Raw genomic sequence first — 17592 nt, forward strand, 5'->3', positions numbered from 1 at the left:
CTCTCAAGCGTGGCGTGCTTCGGTGGTCACGTGACCAGCCACTCTCGCGCCGGGGATCCCCGCCGGTGACGTCACCGGCTGGAGCAAGGAGATTCTGATGCTGGTCTTGCTTGGGGAACCCATGGGTAGCTACAGTATCTTCAATGGTGAGTACCCATTAGAATTTTATATGTTGTTAAAATTACGTATGTTTAAGAGCGTAAAAAGTGTTTAAGAGTATAGGAAGTGTTTATAAGAGTATGGGAAAGGTTAATAAGAGTGTGGGGAGTTCATAATGCTTTAAAATATATATAAAAAAAAATAAAAAAATATGGTCGCTACTTCGCGGATTTTCGTTTATCGCGGGGGGTTCTGGAACGTAACCCCCGCGATAAACGAGGGTTCACTGTATATATATATATATATATATATATATATATATAATATTATAATATATATATATATATATATATATATATATAATATTATAATTTATATATATATTGTTATGAATTTGGTAATGCAACATCTAGAGCTAGGTAGATCTGAATAGGTAGGTATTCGGCTGTCGTGACAGGGACTCTACATGTAATAAGTTATTGATGTTCAGGCGGTTGTCGGGGTAAGATGTATGAGTGTGGATCTACCTGGAGATTCGAGTGTTAAATAGTGAGGGATTAAAGGTAACGCCCCTGTGAGTATCACCTAGTAATCAAACCTTTGTCCATTATGGCACTGCAAACCACATAAACATTAGTTAGGTCCTTAGCGCAACATTAAATAATCCCCTTTCCCTGACAAGGACTTCGTATTAAATTGACAGGAAACCAGGTCAAAAACACCACCACGATTGGCCGCCACCGTGTACACCTCCAAAGGCCTACAAACCTGGCCGGCACGTGTTATGCCAGGACCGCAGGGTCGCGTAACGGGGGAGATGTCAGGAGTCGCGGGAGGCTTTGATTGGCTGAGGAGTGCGCAATGTGACGTCATCGGCCACCAATATAGGCGACGGTCGGACGCCATTTCAAGAGTTGAGTCTCTCTGAGCAGACGCGGGCAGTTGAGTTGAGTTGCGTCGCAGTTGAGTTGAGTTGAGTTCGTGGCAGGCACTGGCAGACGCAGGCAGGCACCAGAGAGTTGAGCGGTGGTGGAGAGTTGGAGAGGACACGCCATTCCAGTCGCAAGTCGAGTGCAGTTCGGGTTGTAGGGAGTCGCAGGAGACACACGAGAGCACACCCAGTTGGCACTGAGCAGTTCGTTGGCACTTGGCTGCCAGCACTCCCGCGTCGAGTCGAGTGGAGTTGAAAGGAGTCCTTCCTGTCCCTGGTCAAGTGGAGCCGCTGGCCTGCGTCGGACGCGTGGTGCTTGGAGCGAGGGGCCTCGTGGTGTGCGATCGGGCCGGAAGGAGCGGTGCTGGACACCAACAATACAAGACGACAAAGACAGATAAGCCCGATCTCCGCGTATATTTTGAACGACGGGACGTGTTATTTTCGTGATTAATCTCCCTCGTTTGTGTTTGATATCAGTCGTGTGGGGACGTCCCGATTTAGTTATTAGTATTACCGGCGCGTGTTTTTTTCACTGTAATTACTTTAAAATAATAAATCCTTATATTATTTTCTGTACATATTTGAACGCAGTTTCCTGGGTGTTTCATTTTAATAGATAAGGTTGCGGAGCCTTCGCTGCGTCTGGCCTTCCGCGCGTTGGTGTTGAACTTGAGTCCGCCATTGAGTTTTCGCCTCGGGAGTGTAAAGTCTCGCAATCGGTCATCCGTAACTGTGGTGTTAATCACGGTTACGCGACAAGTGGTGTCAGGAGTGTAGGATTTGAACCCGTCGGACAAATTTTTTTTGTCCGCGGCGAGACATCGACACGGTCGGGCGTACATTGCGTCCGACGTTCGAACGCAAAATTTGTATAGGCGAGGCGGAGAAATTTAATAATCAATTGGGCATACGGAGCGCGATATCGCGTCTTCGTCAAATTTAAATTGTGTTTTTGGTATTAAAATAAATACGCGCGCGGGGAACGACCTTCCGAAAAGCGGATGTCGGAGGTCGACGAGATGGAAGTACGCAGCGAGGCCTCCGTCAGCGTCGGGAGTGAGCCGGAAATAGGGGAATTAGATGCAGAGGTGAGCCTTGGAACCTCCCTCGTCCCGAGCACCAACTTATCCCCCTCCCCCACCGGGGAGTCGGGAGTAGTAGGAACGGCCCCGACAACCGACCAGATGTTGGGTCAATTGCTTCGAAAAATGGAAGAAACGAAAAGTGGATTGGAGGATAAACTTGATGGGCTGGCAAACAAAATGAAGGAAATGAGTGATCGATGGAGTATTACAATTGATGGGCTGGCAAACAAAATGGGGGATGATGGGGAGACCGCAGGTGCACAGGTGGATGGGGAATGTGTACAGGTAGATGGGGAATGCCTGCAGGTAAACGTGGAGTGTCCACAGGTGAGCGGGGAAGGAAATTTGGAATGTGAGAGTTGTAATGGGGAATGTTTCCCACATTCTGGCCTGGTTGTTTATCGGGACCGTGTGGATGTCACAACACCCCAACCGGGGGATGAATTTGGAATTGTGCAGCACCAGGGCGGTGGTGCGAGGCAAGAGGGGGTAGAGTTTTTGGGGGTCCGTGCAATGGAGCCGGACCAGGTATTTATTGGGGATATTGATCAAAGCCTGGCGGGGCCAGGAATGATTTGTAATAATGAGGATGATTTGATCCAGCGGCTGGAGACCTGTGACAGTCCCATGGAGGTAGAGCTTGTTCAGGCCCAAAGGAGCCTGGGAGATGAGGTGAGTTGGTCCGAGGAGGTGGTTGGAATGACCGAGGGGACGCTCACTGTACACTGCTATTTGGAAACAGAGGCTCCAAAATTGGACAACCAGTTGGGGGAGTGTGTTGGCTCCGGGCTGGATTTGGATCTTGGAGGATCGGGAGATAGAGCTTCTGGAGATTTGGTCCCTGTAGGGAATTTGGATCAACTGCAGGGAGGGGCAGAACAACCGGTGGTAGAGGTTGTTCCCTGCAGCTGCGGGTTGGCAATGGGAATGAAAATTTGTAAAATAAAATGTAAAATAAAATTACAATGGGAAATTGATTTGGAGCAGCCATGGTGGGGATTGGTCCCCGGGCTGCGGGATTTGGACATGGAGAGGTCATGGGTGATGGCCTCGGGCAAAAGTTGCCCCTTTCAAAATTTGGGTATGCCAGCCAGCTGGGGGGCTGTGATGGCGAGATTTGGACGTGGGGTCCAGCCTTGGGTGGCGAGGTACGATCTGGGTCCCACGGGGGGTCTGGTGGAGTGTGGCGTCCCTTGTCCGTCGGGGCGCCGTCCGAGCTGGTGGCTCGGGCCAGCAGGGTCACCGGACCCTGGTGGGGGTTAAGACCTCCAGAGGGGTCCGAGGTGGTTTCTCAAGCGTGGGTTGGCATTTATTGAGGACCACTAGGGGGAGGTGTTGTGGGTCGCGCTTTGGTGGTGGCACCGCAGATGGCCAGCTTGGGACTGATGTGGTGACCACCCGGGCATGCGGCCTGGCACTCTCCTCCAGGGACTCTGGGACAACCAGCATGTGGTGACCTGGCATGGTGGTTGGTCTATGGACGCGGGTCAAACCGAATGGACAGGGATGGAGATAGCCTGCCGGACAACCATTGGGGCATCTGTGGAACGTGATGGTGTGAGTGACCTTCCACAGATGCTCCGTTATGATTTATGGACTCTCGGGTTGGGAAGAGAGCCATGGGGATGTGAATCGGGAGATGTGTAACGCGCCGAGCATATGGGCCATGCTCGGCTGGCATGTGTATGGCAAAGCATCCTTCTTTGGTGAGGTGAGTGAAATGTGACAAATGGTTGGCATGGGTAATCTGTGGGTTAGATGGAAATTTAAGGGTGGATTTTGAAATGCCATGGTGGACACTGTACAGTGACGCCATTATTGATCCAGGTGTGTAGACCAAAGTGTTGGAGGCTGTGATGAAATTAATAGGGTAGCAAGACACAGCTTTCAACTGGTTGCGGGGGCAACTGTGCTGATATTTGGGACGCGGGATGATGGGGATGTAGTTGTGTAGCCTGAGGGTCAACGTGGTGCTGTGCGTGTCCGAGGTGTGTGGACCATGTCTTCTGGGTGGGTCTCCTGGTGGAGCATGGCTGTTGACTGGACCTTGGTGTGGTCAAGTGTGGGTGAGCACTGGGGGGCTGCAGTTCTGTAGTCGGACTGGGGGATGATGGGGAGGTGCAGGGGACGTGGCTGTAGGGATGCCACGCACTGCGACCGTGCCCCCCAGGGCCGAGGTTGTGTGTGCGGTAGTGTGTGTTGTGGCAGCAAGTGCTCACCACATTGGCCAGCTGGGGCTGCTGCAGCTGTGTTCCTCGCAGGGGGGCCGAAGGATGGATGGTGGGTCGCACCCTTATGGACACTCATGGGCCATGTTGGCGTTTTGACTGCTCACCTTGTCCCGGTGACCCTTGCACGGTAGAGGTGCAGAGCTGTCGTGGCCACAGGTAGTTGTGTAGTGATGATCACCGTTGGATGCGGATCCACATACCTGCCAGTGTAGTGGGGACAAAAGAGAAATTTGGAAGTATTTGGTAGGCCCAATGTGAAATTTTGGGAATTGTATGGGTGGATGACACTCTTGGACCTGACCAACCTGCAACTACCTGCACTTAAGGTGAGTGCTTTGAGGAGTACTGTCCCAGGCTTCAGGATTTGCTTTGGGAAATTGGGGACATGTAATTTGGAGTTGGGAGGTGAGAGCGAGTGATGACATGGCCGGTGAGGGGATGGAATGGGAGCCACAGTGTCTTGTGGGTGGCGTATGTTTTTGTATTGTGGTTACGTGTTTTGATGTGGTCGTGAGAGTGGAACCTGGAGAGTGTGTGATGATTATTGGAGATAATGAGGGGTGATAATTGTGCTTTTGGAAATGTGCTTTTGGGAAGATGTGATGGTTTAAATGTGAACTGGGGGAATTTCACATGTAGCAGGCCATGGCAAGCCTTGTAACACCTTTTACACCATCTATGGAATTGTACTGAATTGTGCTGAGTTGTGTGGAGAATTGAATGGCAGTGGGGGAGGAAGAGTGTTTTGGGGTCTTGTGGGTGGGGAAGGTGTGTGTGTCCGCAGGTACAGAGCAAGCTCTGAGGAGCGATGCCTGCGGGCCCCCCTCTGCGGCAATTACCCCTGGCAGCCGGTGGTAACTGGAAATTGGAGCTCGTCGGTGGAGGGTCTGGTTGGGCGCCGCGGGGTGAGGAAGTCCCCCGGTGACCCGTGTTGCTGCGTGAAAGCAGGAGGCAAAGGAGCCTGGTGTGTGTGGAGACCCTCACCGGCGAGGTAACGGCGGAAAGGGGCTGTTGGGCTGTCACGGGGCCAAGAGGTAAAGGGGGGGGGGGGGGCAATGAATTTGTAAGTCGGTTGACTTGTTTTTGGGACTGCGGGCACCACAGCCTGATGCGCCCCCACCATCTTTTGTGCGGTACCTCCCCGCTGCCTAGTTGAGGAATGCACACACACGTGAATGACATCAATGCCATGGTCCTGCAGGGGGTGTATTGGGAATAAGTGCTTTGTTGATTTTTGAAATGCCTTGATGACCTATGGAATGAGAATGAGTGGTTAAGGGGTCTGTGTTGCATGAATGTGGGCGAAATCCACCGAGCCGTGTCACTCACCTGTAACATCTGGACAGGGCCCGTGGAAATTTAGGGGGGATGCATTGGGGATGGCCCCGCAGGTAAGGTTGAGTCTTGTGGCATCCACCGGGGGACGCGGTCTGTAGACCGGGGTATGTACAAAGGTTAGAGTTTTGAGTTTTGGAAAGATGGTTAAGTTTTGTGGTTAAGTTAGTGTTGTGTGTTGTTGTTTCCTCCCTCCACAGGAACAACGAAGAAGATGTACATACTTGCATGATGGTTAAGGGGTTCAGCATGTTAAGGAAGTGTAGGTAGGTAGTCCGACTCACTTCCCACAGCCCTTCCTGATTTATTTCGTAGGTTAATTAAGTGTGTGACAGTAAGTGTTAAGGCTGGAATGGTAGCCCTGCGGTGAACCTTGCAGGAGCTACGGTTCCAGGGGGGGGGGCTGTGTTATGAATTTGGTAATGCAACATCTAGAGCTAGGTAGATCTGAATAGGTAGGTATTCGGCTGTCGTGACAGGGACTCTACATGTAATAAGTTATTGATGTTCAGGCGGTTGTCGGGGTAAGATGTATGAGTGTGGATCTACCTGGAGATTCGAGTGTTAAATAGTGAGGGATTAAAGGTAACGCCCCTGTGAGTATCACCTAGTAATCAAACCTTTGTCCATTATGGCACTGCAAACCACATAAACATTAGTTAGGTCCTTAGCGCAACATTAAATAATCCCCTTTCCCTGACAAGGACTTCGTATTAAATTGACAGGAAACCAGGTCAAAAACACCACCACGATTGGCCGCCACCGTGTACACCTCCAAAGGCCTACAAACCTGGCCGGCACGTGTTATGCCAGGACCGCAGGGTCGCGTAACGGGGGAGATGTCAGGAGTCGCGGGAGGCTTTGATTGGCTGAGGAGTGCGCAATGTGACGTCATCGGCCACCAATATAGGCGACGGTCGGACGCCATTTCAAGAGTTGAGTCTCTCTGAGCAGACGCGGGCAGTTGAGTTGAGTTGCGTCGCAGTTGAGTTGAGTTGAGTTCGTGGCAGGCACTGGCAGACGCAGGCAGGCACCAGAGAGTTGAGCGGTGGTGGAGAGTTGGAGAGGACACGCCATTCCAGTCGCAAGTCGAGTGCAGTTCGGGTTGTAGGGAGTCGCAGGAGACACACGAGAGCACACCCAGTTGGCACTGAGCAGTTCGTTGGCACTTGGCTGCCAGCACTCCCGCGTCGAGTCGAGTGGAGTTGAAAGGAGTCCTTCCTGTCCCTGGTCAAGTGGAGCCGCTGGCCTGCGTCGGACGCGTGGTGCTTGGAGCGAGGGGCCTCGTGGTGTGCGATCGGGCCGGAAGGAGCGGTGCTGGACACCAACAATACAAGACGACAAAGACAGATAAGCCCGATCTCCGCGTATATTTTGAACGACGGGACGTGTTATTTTCGTGATTAATCTCCCTCGTTTGTGTTTGATATCAGTCGTGTGGGGACGTCCCGATTTAGTTATTAGTATTACCGGCGCGTGTTTTTTTCACTGTAATTACTTTAAAATAATAAATCCTTATATTATTTTCTGTACATATTTGAACGCAGTTTCCTGGGTGTTTCATTTTAATAGATAAGGTTGCGGAGCCTTCGCTGCGTCTGGCCTTCCGCGCGTTGGTGTTGAACTTGAGTCCGCCATTGAGTTTTCGCCTCGGGAGTGTAAAGTCTCGCAATCGGTCATCCGTAACTGTGGTGTTAATCACGGTTACGCGACAATATCGTCCATGGGCCAGAGCAGATATCGGTACCACCTGGGGGGACCAAACCAAAGTAGTACTAAAATGTTTATAGGGTTGATATGAGTGTAATACGATATGATAGCCTTTTGAGATAGGTAGCTTTGTCAATAATTTTTAAAACTCATTTTTTTGTCATTAGCGCCATTGTGTAATTTGCAAAAAATGAAAGATACGCCAGTGTCAAATTTCTATCTCCACCAATGTGGATTAAAACAATGCAAATAAGGTTATTTCCTTTTGATTAAAAAGCAAAATAAATGTGATTCACACTATTTTTTACATTGTATTGTGTTTACTGCCTGCAATAATTGTATTTATCTTCAGCTGGAAACTTAACATTTTGAATTACAGGTAGATTTAAGCGGTTTTCTTTCACCAATTATACTTATATTATCTTTTCTTTCAAAACTAATATCTTAACCAATATTATCTTTTTGTATGTTGCAGATAGTGTTGTTCAGTGATCAGAGTGATGTCGATGGATCAAGGTACCACCCTGCCGAAGAAGCGGCCGTGCACAAACTGTCTTATTCATTGCTCAGACGATGACTCTGGTTCCCTGGTGACATTGAGGGACCTGGATTCATGGAAGGCTTTGCTCCGGGCTGCAGAGATCAGACAGCATGCCCCAGTCCTTGACTTGGCAAAAGGACTAAAAGAAGGGGAAGTACCTCAGGTACAGTACCATCGCAAATGCCGCAGCATGTTTACCATGAAGAAGTCTTTGGACTCGATCCTCTCCAAAGATCCTCATCCAGGACCAGGGATGCACCAAGTAGGCCTACTTCAAGACTGTATGACAAGATCTGCATCTTCTGCCAGAAGCGGAAATACATCAAAGGACAAAAATCAAGGGAACCTCTTATGCAGTGTCTTGAGTTACGAGCAGACGACACCATCCGCAAGGCGGCAATAAAGAAATGTGATCTAAGAGTGCTTGCATTGCTGAGCAGAGACCTAGTTGCCGCAGAGGGGAATTACCACAAGACGTGCTACAAAGAGTACACAAGACGAGTGTCTTCTACCAGCTCTTCAGAAGTACAACAGGAAGAGAGTGAGGCAGCAGATTATGAGGAGACAGAGAGACAAGCCTATGAGGAACTGTTCATGCATGTGAGGACTGATTTCCTCCCAAACCCTGAAATATTGCCTTTAACAGACCTCACAGCCAGGCTTGAGAGATCCATGAACTCCCATGGCATCACCAAGATCAAACCCTCGACAAAGAAGCATGTTCGTCGCAAGCTTGAAAGTGAGCTGGAAGGGTCACTTCACTTTGTCTCAAATGAGAAAGGAAGGGTGCTTCTCTATCCAGACAGCCTGTCAATAGATGACCTTGTCAAGGAAGCCCACAACATGAAGCAAGATCTACGTGAAGCACAGTCTATCAAATCCATGGATGTCCTCACCAAAGCAGCCATACAGCTGAGGAATCAGATCAAGAAACAAGATGTCCAACAGTCATGGCCACCTGATACACAGAAAAGTGTCATCCCTGAAGCTGTCACAAAGTTCCTGTATACCCTGCTGACTGGGGATACTGAGTGTGCAAATCCCTCTGAAAGAGTCCAGCGTCTTGCTGCTTCTTTTGGCAGTGATCTAGTCTTTGCTGTCACCTGTGGCAAGACTAAGCCACCCAAGCACATACTCCTCCCATTTGCTGTGAAGTCACTGACAGGAAACACAGAACTGATACAAAGTCTGAATCGTCTTGGCCATGCTATTTCCTACTCCCAAGTAGAGGAGATTGACACAGCTCTTTGTGTCCAGAAGCTGGAACGCTCAGCAGAGGACATACCACTGCCAGAAGACATGCATCCTGGTGTGTTTACCACCCTGGCCTGGGATAACATTGACCGTCTTGAAGAGACACTGAGTGGAGAAGGCACCTCTCACAGGGTCAATGGCATTGCTGTCCAACCAAAAGTTGCAGGGCCCATGCCACAGAAGGTCCTGCCTGCAGTCAGCAAATCCAAGAAGAGGAGCATCAGTCCTGCCCCATTGATGCTACCAACCTACAATGTTGGACAGCGAACTGGGCCACCTAAGACTGAGACCCTTGATTCCGACACAAACAAAGAAGTTCAAGATGCAAAGAAGAAGAACCATGTATGGCTCCTGACTCGAATGTCAGATCCTGAGAACCAGACCATAAGCAGCTGGACAGGGTTCAACATCCAGATCCGCAATGATGTGACAGTGATCCAGGACACTGTGAGCTACCTTCCCACAATCAATGCTCCTGCAACTGAGATGTCAACTGTGAATGACGTACTGGAGCAAACACTTGGCTTCATGCAGTCCTTACAGCTCAACAAGATCGTCTGTGTGTTTGACCAAGCACTCTTTGCCAAGGCTGCTGAGATAGTGTGGAAACATGACAAATTCAAGAACATCATCATCAGGATGGGCGTCTTCCACACATTCTGCAACCTCCTGTCCATCCTAGGGAAGAGATTTGAAGATGCAGGACTCAGAGATGTGTTTGTTGAATCAGGTGTCAATGCAGAAGGGTCTGTGGCTGGGCTGATGGAAGGTCGCAGGTACAACCGGGCAGTTAGAGCACACAAGACTGCATATGAAGCACTGATGAGGCTTGCCTGGAAAGGCTTCCTTCTGTGGATAGAGAACACTCATCCTGAAGACAGCCAACACCTAGAAGAAGCCCTGAAGAGCATTGGAGAGTTCCACAACAATGTTTGCCAAGCATCCTTCCAGGACCTGCTTCAGGATGAATCATGCACACGTATCTTGGAGCTGTTCGAAACCTACCTGAACTCCCTCAGAGATGAGAACAGCCTTGCAGCCTTCTGGATGTCTTACCTAGACATGGTTGAGATTATGCTGGGCCTCATACGAGCATCTCGAGAAGGTAACTGGATGCTTCACCTGGCAGCTATTCGAGAGATGATTCCCTGGTGCTTTGCCTATGACAAGGTGAACTACGCCCGGTTCCTGACCTACTACTATGCCACAATGTCTCGGCTACCCATCGAACATCCTGACATCCATGCCCACTTTATGCAAGGTGGGTTTTCTGTGCAGATCGGCTGCAAGAATCCCTTTGGGCGGATACCTGTGGACCAGACGATCGAAGAGACTGTCAACAAGGACACCCAGACACCTGGAGGCACAAAAGGGTTCAGCCTGAAACCTGGAGCTGTGGCTAGATACTACCTGGCATCTGAGTACCGAAGCACTTATATGAGACAGCTAAGGGACATGGTTCATGTAGGCCAACATGACAACTTCAGTCATCCTGACCTACAGATGCCAAGAATCAGAAGAGATGAGGCTGACATCCAGTCCATGGTTCCACTGATGGAAACCAGCTGGTTGAATCCATTCAACCTTGACCATGGAGAGCTTGTCAGTCTGTCAACTGGTGCGGTGGCCCCAGCAGAAGTTGCCAAGGACCTTCTCGACGCCCGCAAGGTAGGAGAGGAGGCATATCAAACATTCAAACAAGAGCGCTTGGAAGCAGCTGCCCCAGCTACAACGTTTCATGACAAGATGTCAAAGAAGAAGCTGAAGACGTTTTCAGACATCAGAAAGAAGTCATGTAGTAAAAGCTCTGCCAAAGAAGTAGTCATCAAAGCTGACAGGAAACTGTTTGGCCAGATGATACTTGTTGCCGAAAGCAGGAAACTACACATGAGTGACGTGCTGGCTTCATCCACTGGGGCCCCTGCCATGGGCTCTGGCCAATGGTGATGGGTCTCTCCGCAAGACCAACAAAGCTGCCCTTGCCAGGGAGTTGGAAAAGAATGTTTCTCCAGCAGAAGTCATCCCAGAGCCCTCAGCAACAGTCATTGATGGGATGAGCCTAGTCCATAAACTGAAAGGAAATGAAAAGACCTTCTCACAGCTGGCAGAATCAGCACTGTCTCAAGTCCTCCACGAAGGTGGAAAGAGCCACCGCATTGATGTCGTCTTCGATGTCTACAGAGACACATCCATCAAAAATGCGGAAAGGGTCAACAGGGGTGGAGACACAGCATTGCAGTTCAAGACCATAGCACCTGGGCACAACATTCAACAGTGGAGAAAGTTCATCTCCAGTTCATCTAACAAGACCAGCTTGATCGAGTTCCTTGTGCAGACGTGGAAGGGGCCAGAACACAGGCAGAAGCTTGACAGCAAGTTACTGTATGTGACCTGTGGACATCAATGTTACAAACTGTCGAAAGAGCACTGGGAGGAGGCCACAGAGCTAAAGTCCTCACAGGAAGAAGCTGACACCCGCATCTTACTACATGATGTTCATGCAGCAGAATCTGGCATCAGGTCCGTTGTGATCAGTGCAGAAGACACAGATGTCCTCGTGCTGTGCCTGGCTGTTGCCAAGTCCATCCCATGTCCCATGTACATGAAGTGCGGAACCAAGGCCAGGACAAGATACCTTGACATCCAGAAGCTGAGCCATGCTCTGGGAGGTGAGGTGTGTGAGGCACTGATTGGTATGCATGGCTACACAGGCTGTGATACAGTCAGCGCATTTGCTGGACGTGGCAAGTTGGCTGCCTTCAAGCGAATGAAGTCTGACAAGACCTATCTGGAGGCCTTTGCTGAACTTGGTCAGTCATGGGAGGTATCTGGGGAGCTGTTCAGTAAACTCCAAAAGGTCACCTGCCATCTCTACATGCCTTCTGCACAGACTGCCACAGTCAACAAGCTTCGCTACCAACTGTTCTGTGCGAGACGTGGTGAAGTGGAGTCTAGCCAGCTGCCTCCCTGTGAGGACTGTCTCTTCCTGCATGCCCTCCGTGCGAACTATCAAGCGGCCATCTGGAGGAGATGTTTGCAGAGTCACCCATTCATCCCTGACCCCAAGGACTGTGGTTGGACCACAGATGAAGAGGGCAAGCTTGCTGTGCAGTGGATGCGTGGATCACCTGCACCAGAAGCTGTGCTCCAGTTGCTGTCCTGCAAATGTGTGCGCTCATGCAAACTACCAGACTGTACCTGCCTGCCATATAGCTTGAAGTGCACAGACATGTGCAAACTACAAACCTGCACCAACCAAGCCAGAGAAAAAGAGCTGGAAGTAGAGTTGTCAGACTCGGACACTGATGATGACACTGATTAACTTGGCAGTGTACAGTCATGTATGAGAGTGTGTATCACGGTAACAGAAATTTCAATTTTGACTTGGGTTATTAAGTGATGACATGATAAGTGACATATTGGTTTTATTTTATTATTTAGGCTTTTCTAAACAGAATAAGGGTGTGAATCCATGTAAATATAAAAAGTTCTTTGAAATGACATTGCCAGAAGTAACAACATTGAGTGTATGAACACATTTATTTCAATTTACCTTCAAGTGTGTGAAACATCCCAGTTCATAAAAAGACACATTTTAAGATTGTTTTCTACTGAAAAATAACTCAAAATGTACTTTTGACTCTTTCCTAACTATCTTAATAAAGTTGTCATTCTTAGAGTAAAGTACAAGGAAAAACGTGTTTCGTCTTTTTTGCGCAGGGTATGTTTACATATGAGGTGATAACCACCATTAAGCTACTCATCTACAAAGGCTATCATACCAAAATGTAAACTAGGGACATATAGCAAGCTGAAAATAGCAATTTGGTTTGGTCCCTCTGGGTGGTACCAATATGTGAAAATTGGGGTCTGGGCTCAAGGACTAAGATATATATATATATATATATATATATATATATATATATATACATATATATATTAGTCCTTGAGCCTAATATATATATATATATACAGTATATATATATATATATATATATATATATATATATATATATATATATATATATATATATATATATATATATATATATATATATATATATTAGTACAGTGGAACCTTGACTTACGAGTGCCCCAACTTACGAGTTTTTCGAGATACGAGCCGTCGCTCCGGCGGTTTATTGCTTTGAGATGCGAGCCGAGATCCGAGTTACGAGCTTTCGCCACCCGGTCACGTGGTTATCTTGCCGTTCAAGTACAGTATCTTTGTCGTATAGCGCTGCATTTTAGTTTTCGCATTTCGGTTATTTTGAGTTTTGCCGCCAGGTGGGTTCTGGTCACGTGGTTATCTTGCCTGCCGTGCACGTACAGTATCTCTATCGTATAGCGCTGCATTTTAGTTTTCGCATTTCGGTTATTTTGAGTTTTGCCGCCAGGTGGGTTCTGGTCACGTGGTTATCTTGCCTGCCGTGCACGTACAGTATCTCTATCGTATAGCGCTGCATTTTAGTTTTCGCATTTCGGTTATTTTGGCGTTGGCGCTGTGTAACGACACTTGCCTCACTCATTTTCGAAACATTTTGAAAGGGAGGAAGAAACAAGCCTCGTTGGACAGGTTTTTATTGAAACGCCCTGCAAGTGAAAGCGAGGAAAGTGTGGCGAAAAAGGCAAAAGTTATCCCCTCCACCTCCGCCAGCATCTTCGTCTGATCTTCAAGGTAAATACACTTAATAAAACCAGTTTATTTCTTTACATTGTCTTTTATTATGTACAGTATATACGAGGTCGTGCTTGTTTATACATTATTTGTTATTTATAAAGTACATTTTTCTTATTTAAAAACACGTAACAAAAAAAATTGGTGTGGTTTTTTGGGGGCTGGAACGGATTAATAGCATTTCAATGCATTTCAATGGGGAAATTTGATTTGAGATACGAGCAATTTGAGTTACGAGCTCGGTCACGGAACGAATTAAACTCGTAAGTCAAGGTTCCACTGTATATATATATATTAGTGTATATATATATATATATATATATATATATATATATATATATTAGTATATATATATATATATATATATATATATATATATATACACATATGTATATATATATACAGTGGGGAGAACAAGTATTTGATACACTGCCGATTTTGCAGGTTTTCCCACTTACAAAGCACGTAAAGGTCTGTAATTTTTATCATAGGTACACTTCAACTGTGGAAGACGGAATCTAAAACAAAAATCCTGAAAATCACATTGTATGATTTTAAAGTAATTAATTTGCATTTTATTGCATGAAATAAGTATTTGATCACCTACCAACCAGTAAGAATTCCGGCTCTCACAGACCTGTTAGTTTTTTCTTTAAGAAGCCCTCCCATTCTCCACTCATTACCTGTATTAACTGCACCTGTTTGAACTCGTTATCTGCATAAAAGACGTCTCCAGACCGTCTCCGACCGACCGCAAAGCCGTCTCCAGACCTGTCCACACTCAATCAATCAGACTCCAACCTCTCCACAATGGGCAAGACCAGAGAGCTGTCTAAGGACATCAGGGACAAATTTGTAGACTTGCACAAGGCTGGGATGGGCTACAGGACAATAGGCAAGCAGCTTGGTGAGAAGGCAACAACTGTTGGCGCAATTATTAGAAAATGGAAGAAGTTCAAGATGACAGTCACTCTCCCTCGGTCTGGGGCTCCATGCAAGATCTCACCTCGTGGAGCCTCAATGATCATGAGAAAGGTGAGGGATCAGCCCAGAACTACACGGCAGGACCTGGTCAATGACCTGAAGAGAGCTGGGACCACAGTATCAAAGAACACCATAAGTAACACACTACGCCGTCATGGATTAAAATCCTGCAGCGCACGCAAGGTCCCTCTGCTCAAGCCAGCGCATGTCCAGGCCCGTCTGAAGTTTGCCAATGACCATCTGGATGATCCAGAGGAGGAATGGGAGAAGGTCATGTGGTCTGATGAGACCAAAATAGAGCTTTTTGGTTTAAACTCCACTCGCCGTGTTTGGAGGACGAAGACGGATGAGTACAACCCCAAGAACACCATCCCAACCGTGAAGCATGGAGGTGGAAACATCATTCTTTGGGGATGCTTTTCTGCAAAGGGGACAGGACGACTGCACCGTATTGAGGGGAGGATGGATGGGGCCATGTATCGCGAGATCTTGGCCAACAATCTCCTTCCCTCAATAAGAGCATTGAAGATGGGGCGTGGCTGGGTCTTCCAGCATGACAACGACCCGAAACACACAGCCAGGGCAACTAAGGAGTGGCTCCGTACGAAGCATCTCAAGGTCCTGGAGTGGCCTCGCCAGTCTCCAGACCTGAACCCAATAGAAAATCTTTGGAGGGAGCTGAAAGTCTGTGTTGCGCAGCGACAGCCCCGAAACCTGAAGGATCTGGTGAAGATCTGTATGGAGGAGTGGGCCAAAATCCCTGCTGCAGTGTGTGCAAACCTGGTTAAGAACGACAGGAAACGTCTGATCTCTGTAATTGCAAACAAAGGTTTCTGTACCAAATATTAAGTTCTGTTTTTCTGATGTATCAAATACTTATTTCATGCAATAAAATGCAAATTAATTACTTAAAAATCATACAATGTGATTTTCAGGATTTTTGTTTTAGATTCCGTCTTCCACAGTTGAAGTGTACCTATGATAAAAATTACAGACCTTGACGTGCTTTGTAAGTGGGAAAACCTGCAAAATCGGCAGTGTATCAAATACTTGTTCTCCCCACTGTATATATATATATATATATATGTGTATATATATTGTCTTGAACACAAAGCCAAGTTGGTGTGTTCCCCTGTTTTCCAATGTGTTCTCGCTGCTCCAGGAGGCAAGACTTTATATACCAAAAACTGTTACAGAGCGTTGGTATTGCCGAAGCAGTTTCTTGGCAAGAGTTATACTGGATGGTTTGCCGTTGCCTTCATCGCATTGTTTGTCTGTGCTCTATCCTTTCAAATGCTAAGCGTCAAGCAAGGAAGCAGCACGTACCATTTTAAAAGTCCTTGATACGACTCGGCCAGGGTTTGAACCACCGACCTCATAGACTCAGAGCGCGCACACCACCCATTACGCTAGCTTGTCTGGTTGCCTATACACACACAATATTAAAAATAAATGACGAAAGAACATTGAATTCACAATCTTGTGAGATTCTGTCATCTCAGGATATGTGGTGGAGGGACAGATGGATTGACAAGTGTATTATTATAGAGAATAAGACTAGATGGCAGAATGATAACGAGGTGCGATATTTTGTGTAAAGCAAAGGGTTCATGTACCAAATACTACTGCCATATCATAATTATTTCCATTTTTTGCAATAATCATTTGTACCAATAATACTTTTACCACCTAGTAATAAGTACACATTTATGACTCATGTAAGCATATTACGTTTCCATAATTATTTGCAATGCTCCAAACGTTTCTCCCCACCTGTGGAACAAACTCTGTCTGTTCAATCTCACTGTTCCTTTCAGTTTCAAGAAGGCTGTTTACCTCGTCAGGTCATCATCCTCCATTCCTACTAATGATCTGTTTTAAGCTCAACACATCTCCCCTTCCTTTACAGGTGTTTTCTCTCACCTATCTCCACTCACCTTTCCATTTATTCATTCCATTACTCCTTATGTTCCATTTTCCCTTCCTGTTCTATCGGCTCCTTATTTGTTGTGCATGAGCTTGTATTAAGCTTATTAACCACCTGTGTTTTTCCTAAACTCTTCTCCTTTGTCTTGTTCTTCCGTTTGCCCATTTTCCTCCAATGTCCCTCTGTTGTGCTTATCTACACTGCTGTTGGTGTGTTCTCCTGTTTCCCAGTCTGTTTTAGCTGTTCTGTTCTGTTTTATCACTTTTCCAGGAGCCTAGACTTTATATATCAAAAATAAATCACAAACATGGGAATGGAAACAGAAAGGGTATGGGTGTGAGGTGGGAACTCTTTTTTCATACATAATAAAAGATGACACCCAATTATACGTTGGCTACGTAAGTGGCTACGCATCTGGCTACACACATTAATGGTGAGTTATTGAAAGTAATAATATGAGAAAATGTAGAGCAAATTTGGAGAAAAGCAAAAATATGGAAGTCATGCAATTTATTGTCTCGGACACAAGTGTTCATCGTCATACCGAGGAAGTTGTGATGATGGGCTCATATGGGTGCCAATGCACGTCCCGTACACATGCTGAATGTCCGTGCAGCTGATGCACTATTCGTCCGGAGAGCAAGTCATAAACTGCAGCACAATGAAATACCAAAAAAACAAAAAACTAGATTGATTAAAAGTGTGTGTGTGTGTGTGTGTGTGTGTGTGTGTGTGTGTGTGTGTGTGTGTGTGTGTGTGTGTGTGTGTGTGTGTGTGTGTGTGTGTGTGTGTGTCGTGGGGGGAGGAAAAGCTG

General features: G+C 47.1%; 1 protein-coding gene across 1 annotated transcript in view; it reads right to left on the bottom strand.

The window, feature by feature from the left end:
- Nucleotides 1-17592, bottom strand: part of DCAF11 (DDB1 and CUL4 associated factor 11) — a 47345-nt gene that overhangs the window by 5571 nt on the left and 24182 nt on the right. Inside the window, exon 13 of the mRNA XM_068130363.2 lies at nucleotides 17323-17429. Within this exon, the coding sequence (XP_067986464.1) occupies nucleotides 17323-17429 (107 nt within the window). The remainder of the gene's footprint in view (nucleotides 1-17322; nucleotides 17430-17592) is intronic.

This window comes from Myxine glutinosa, chromosome 11, assembly GCF_964187855.1.
Source record: "Myxine glutinosa chromosome 11, kmMyxGlut1.1, whole genome shotgun sequence".
Classification (NCBI taxonomy): Eukaryota; Metazoa; Chordata; class Myxini; order Myxiniformes; family Myxinidae; genus Myxine; species Myxine glutinosa.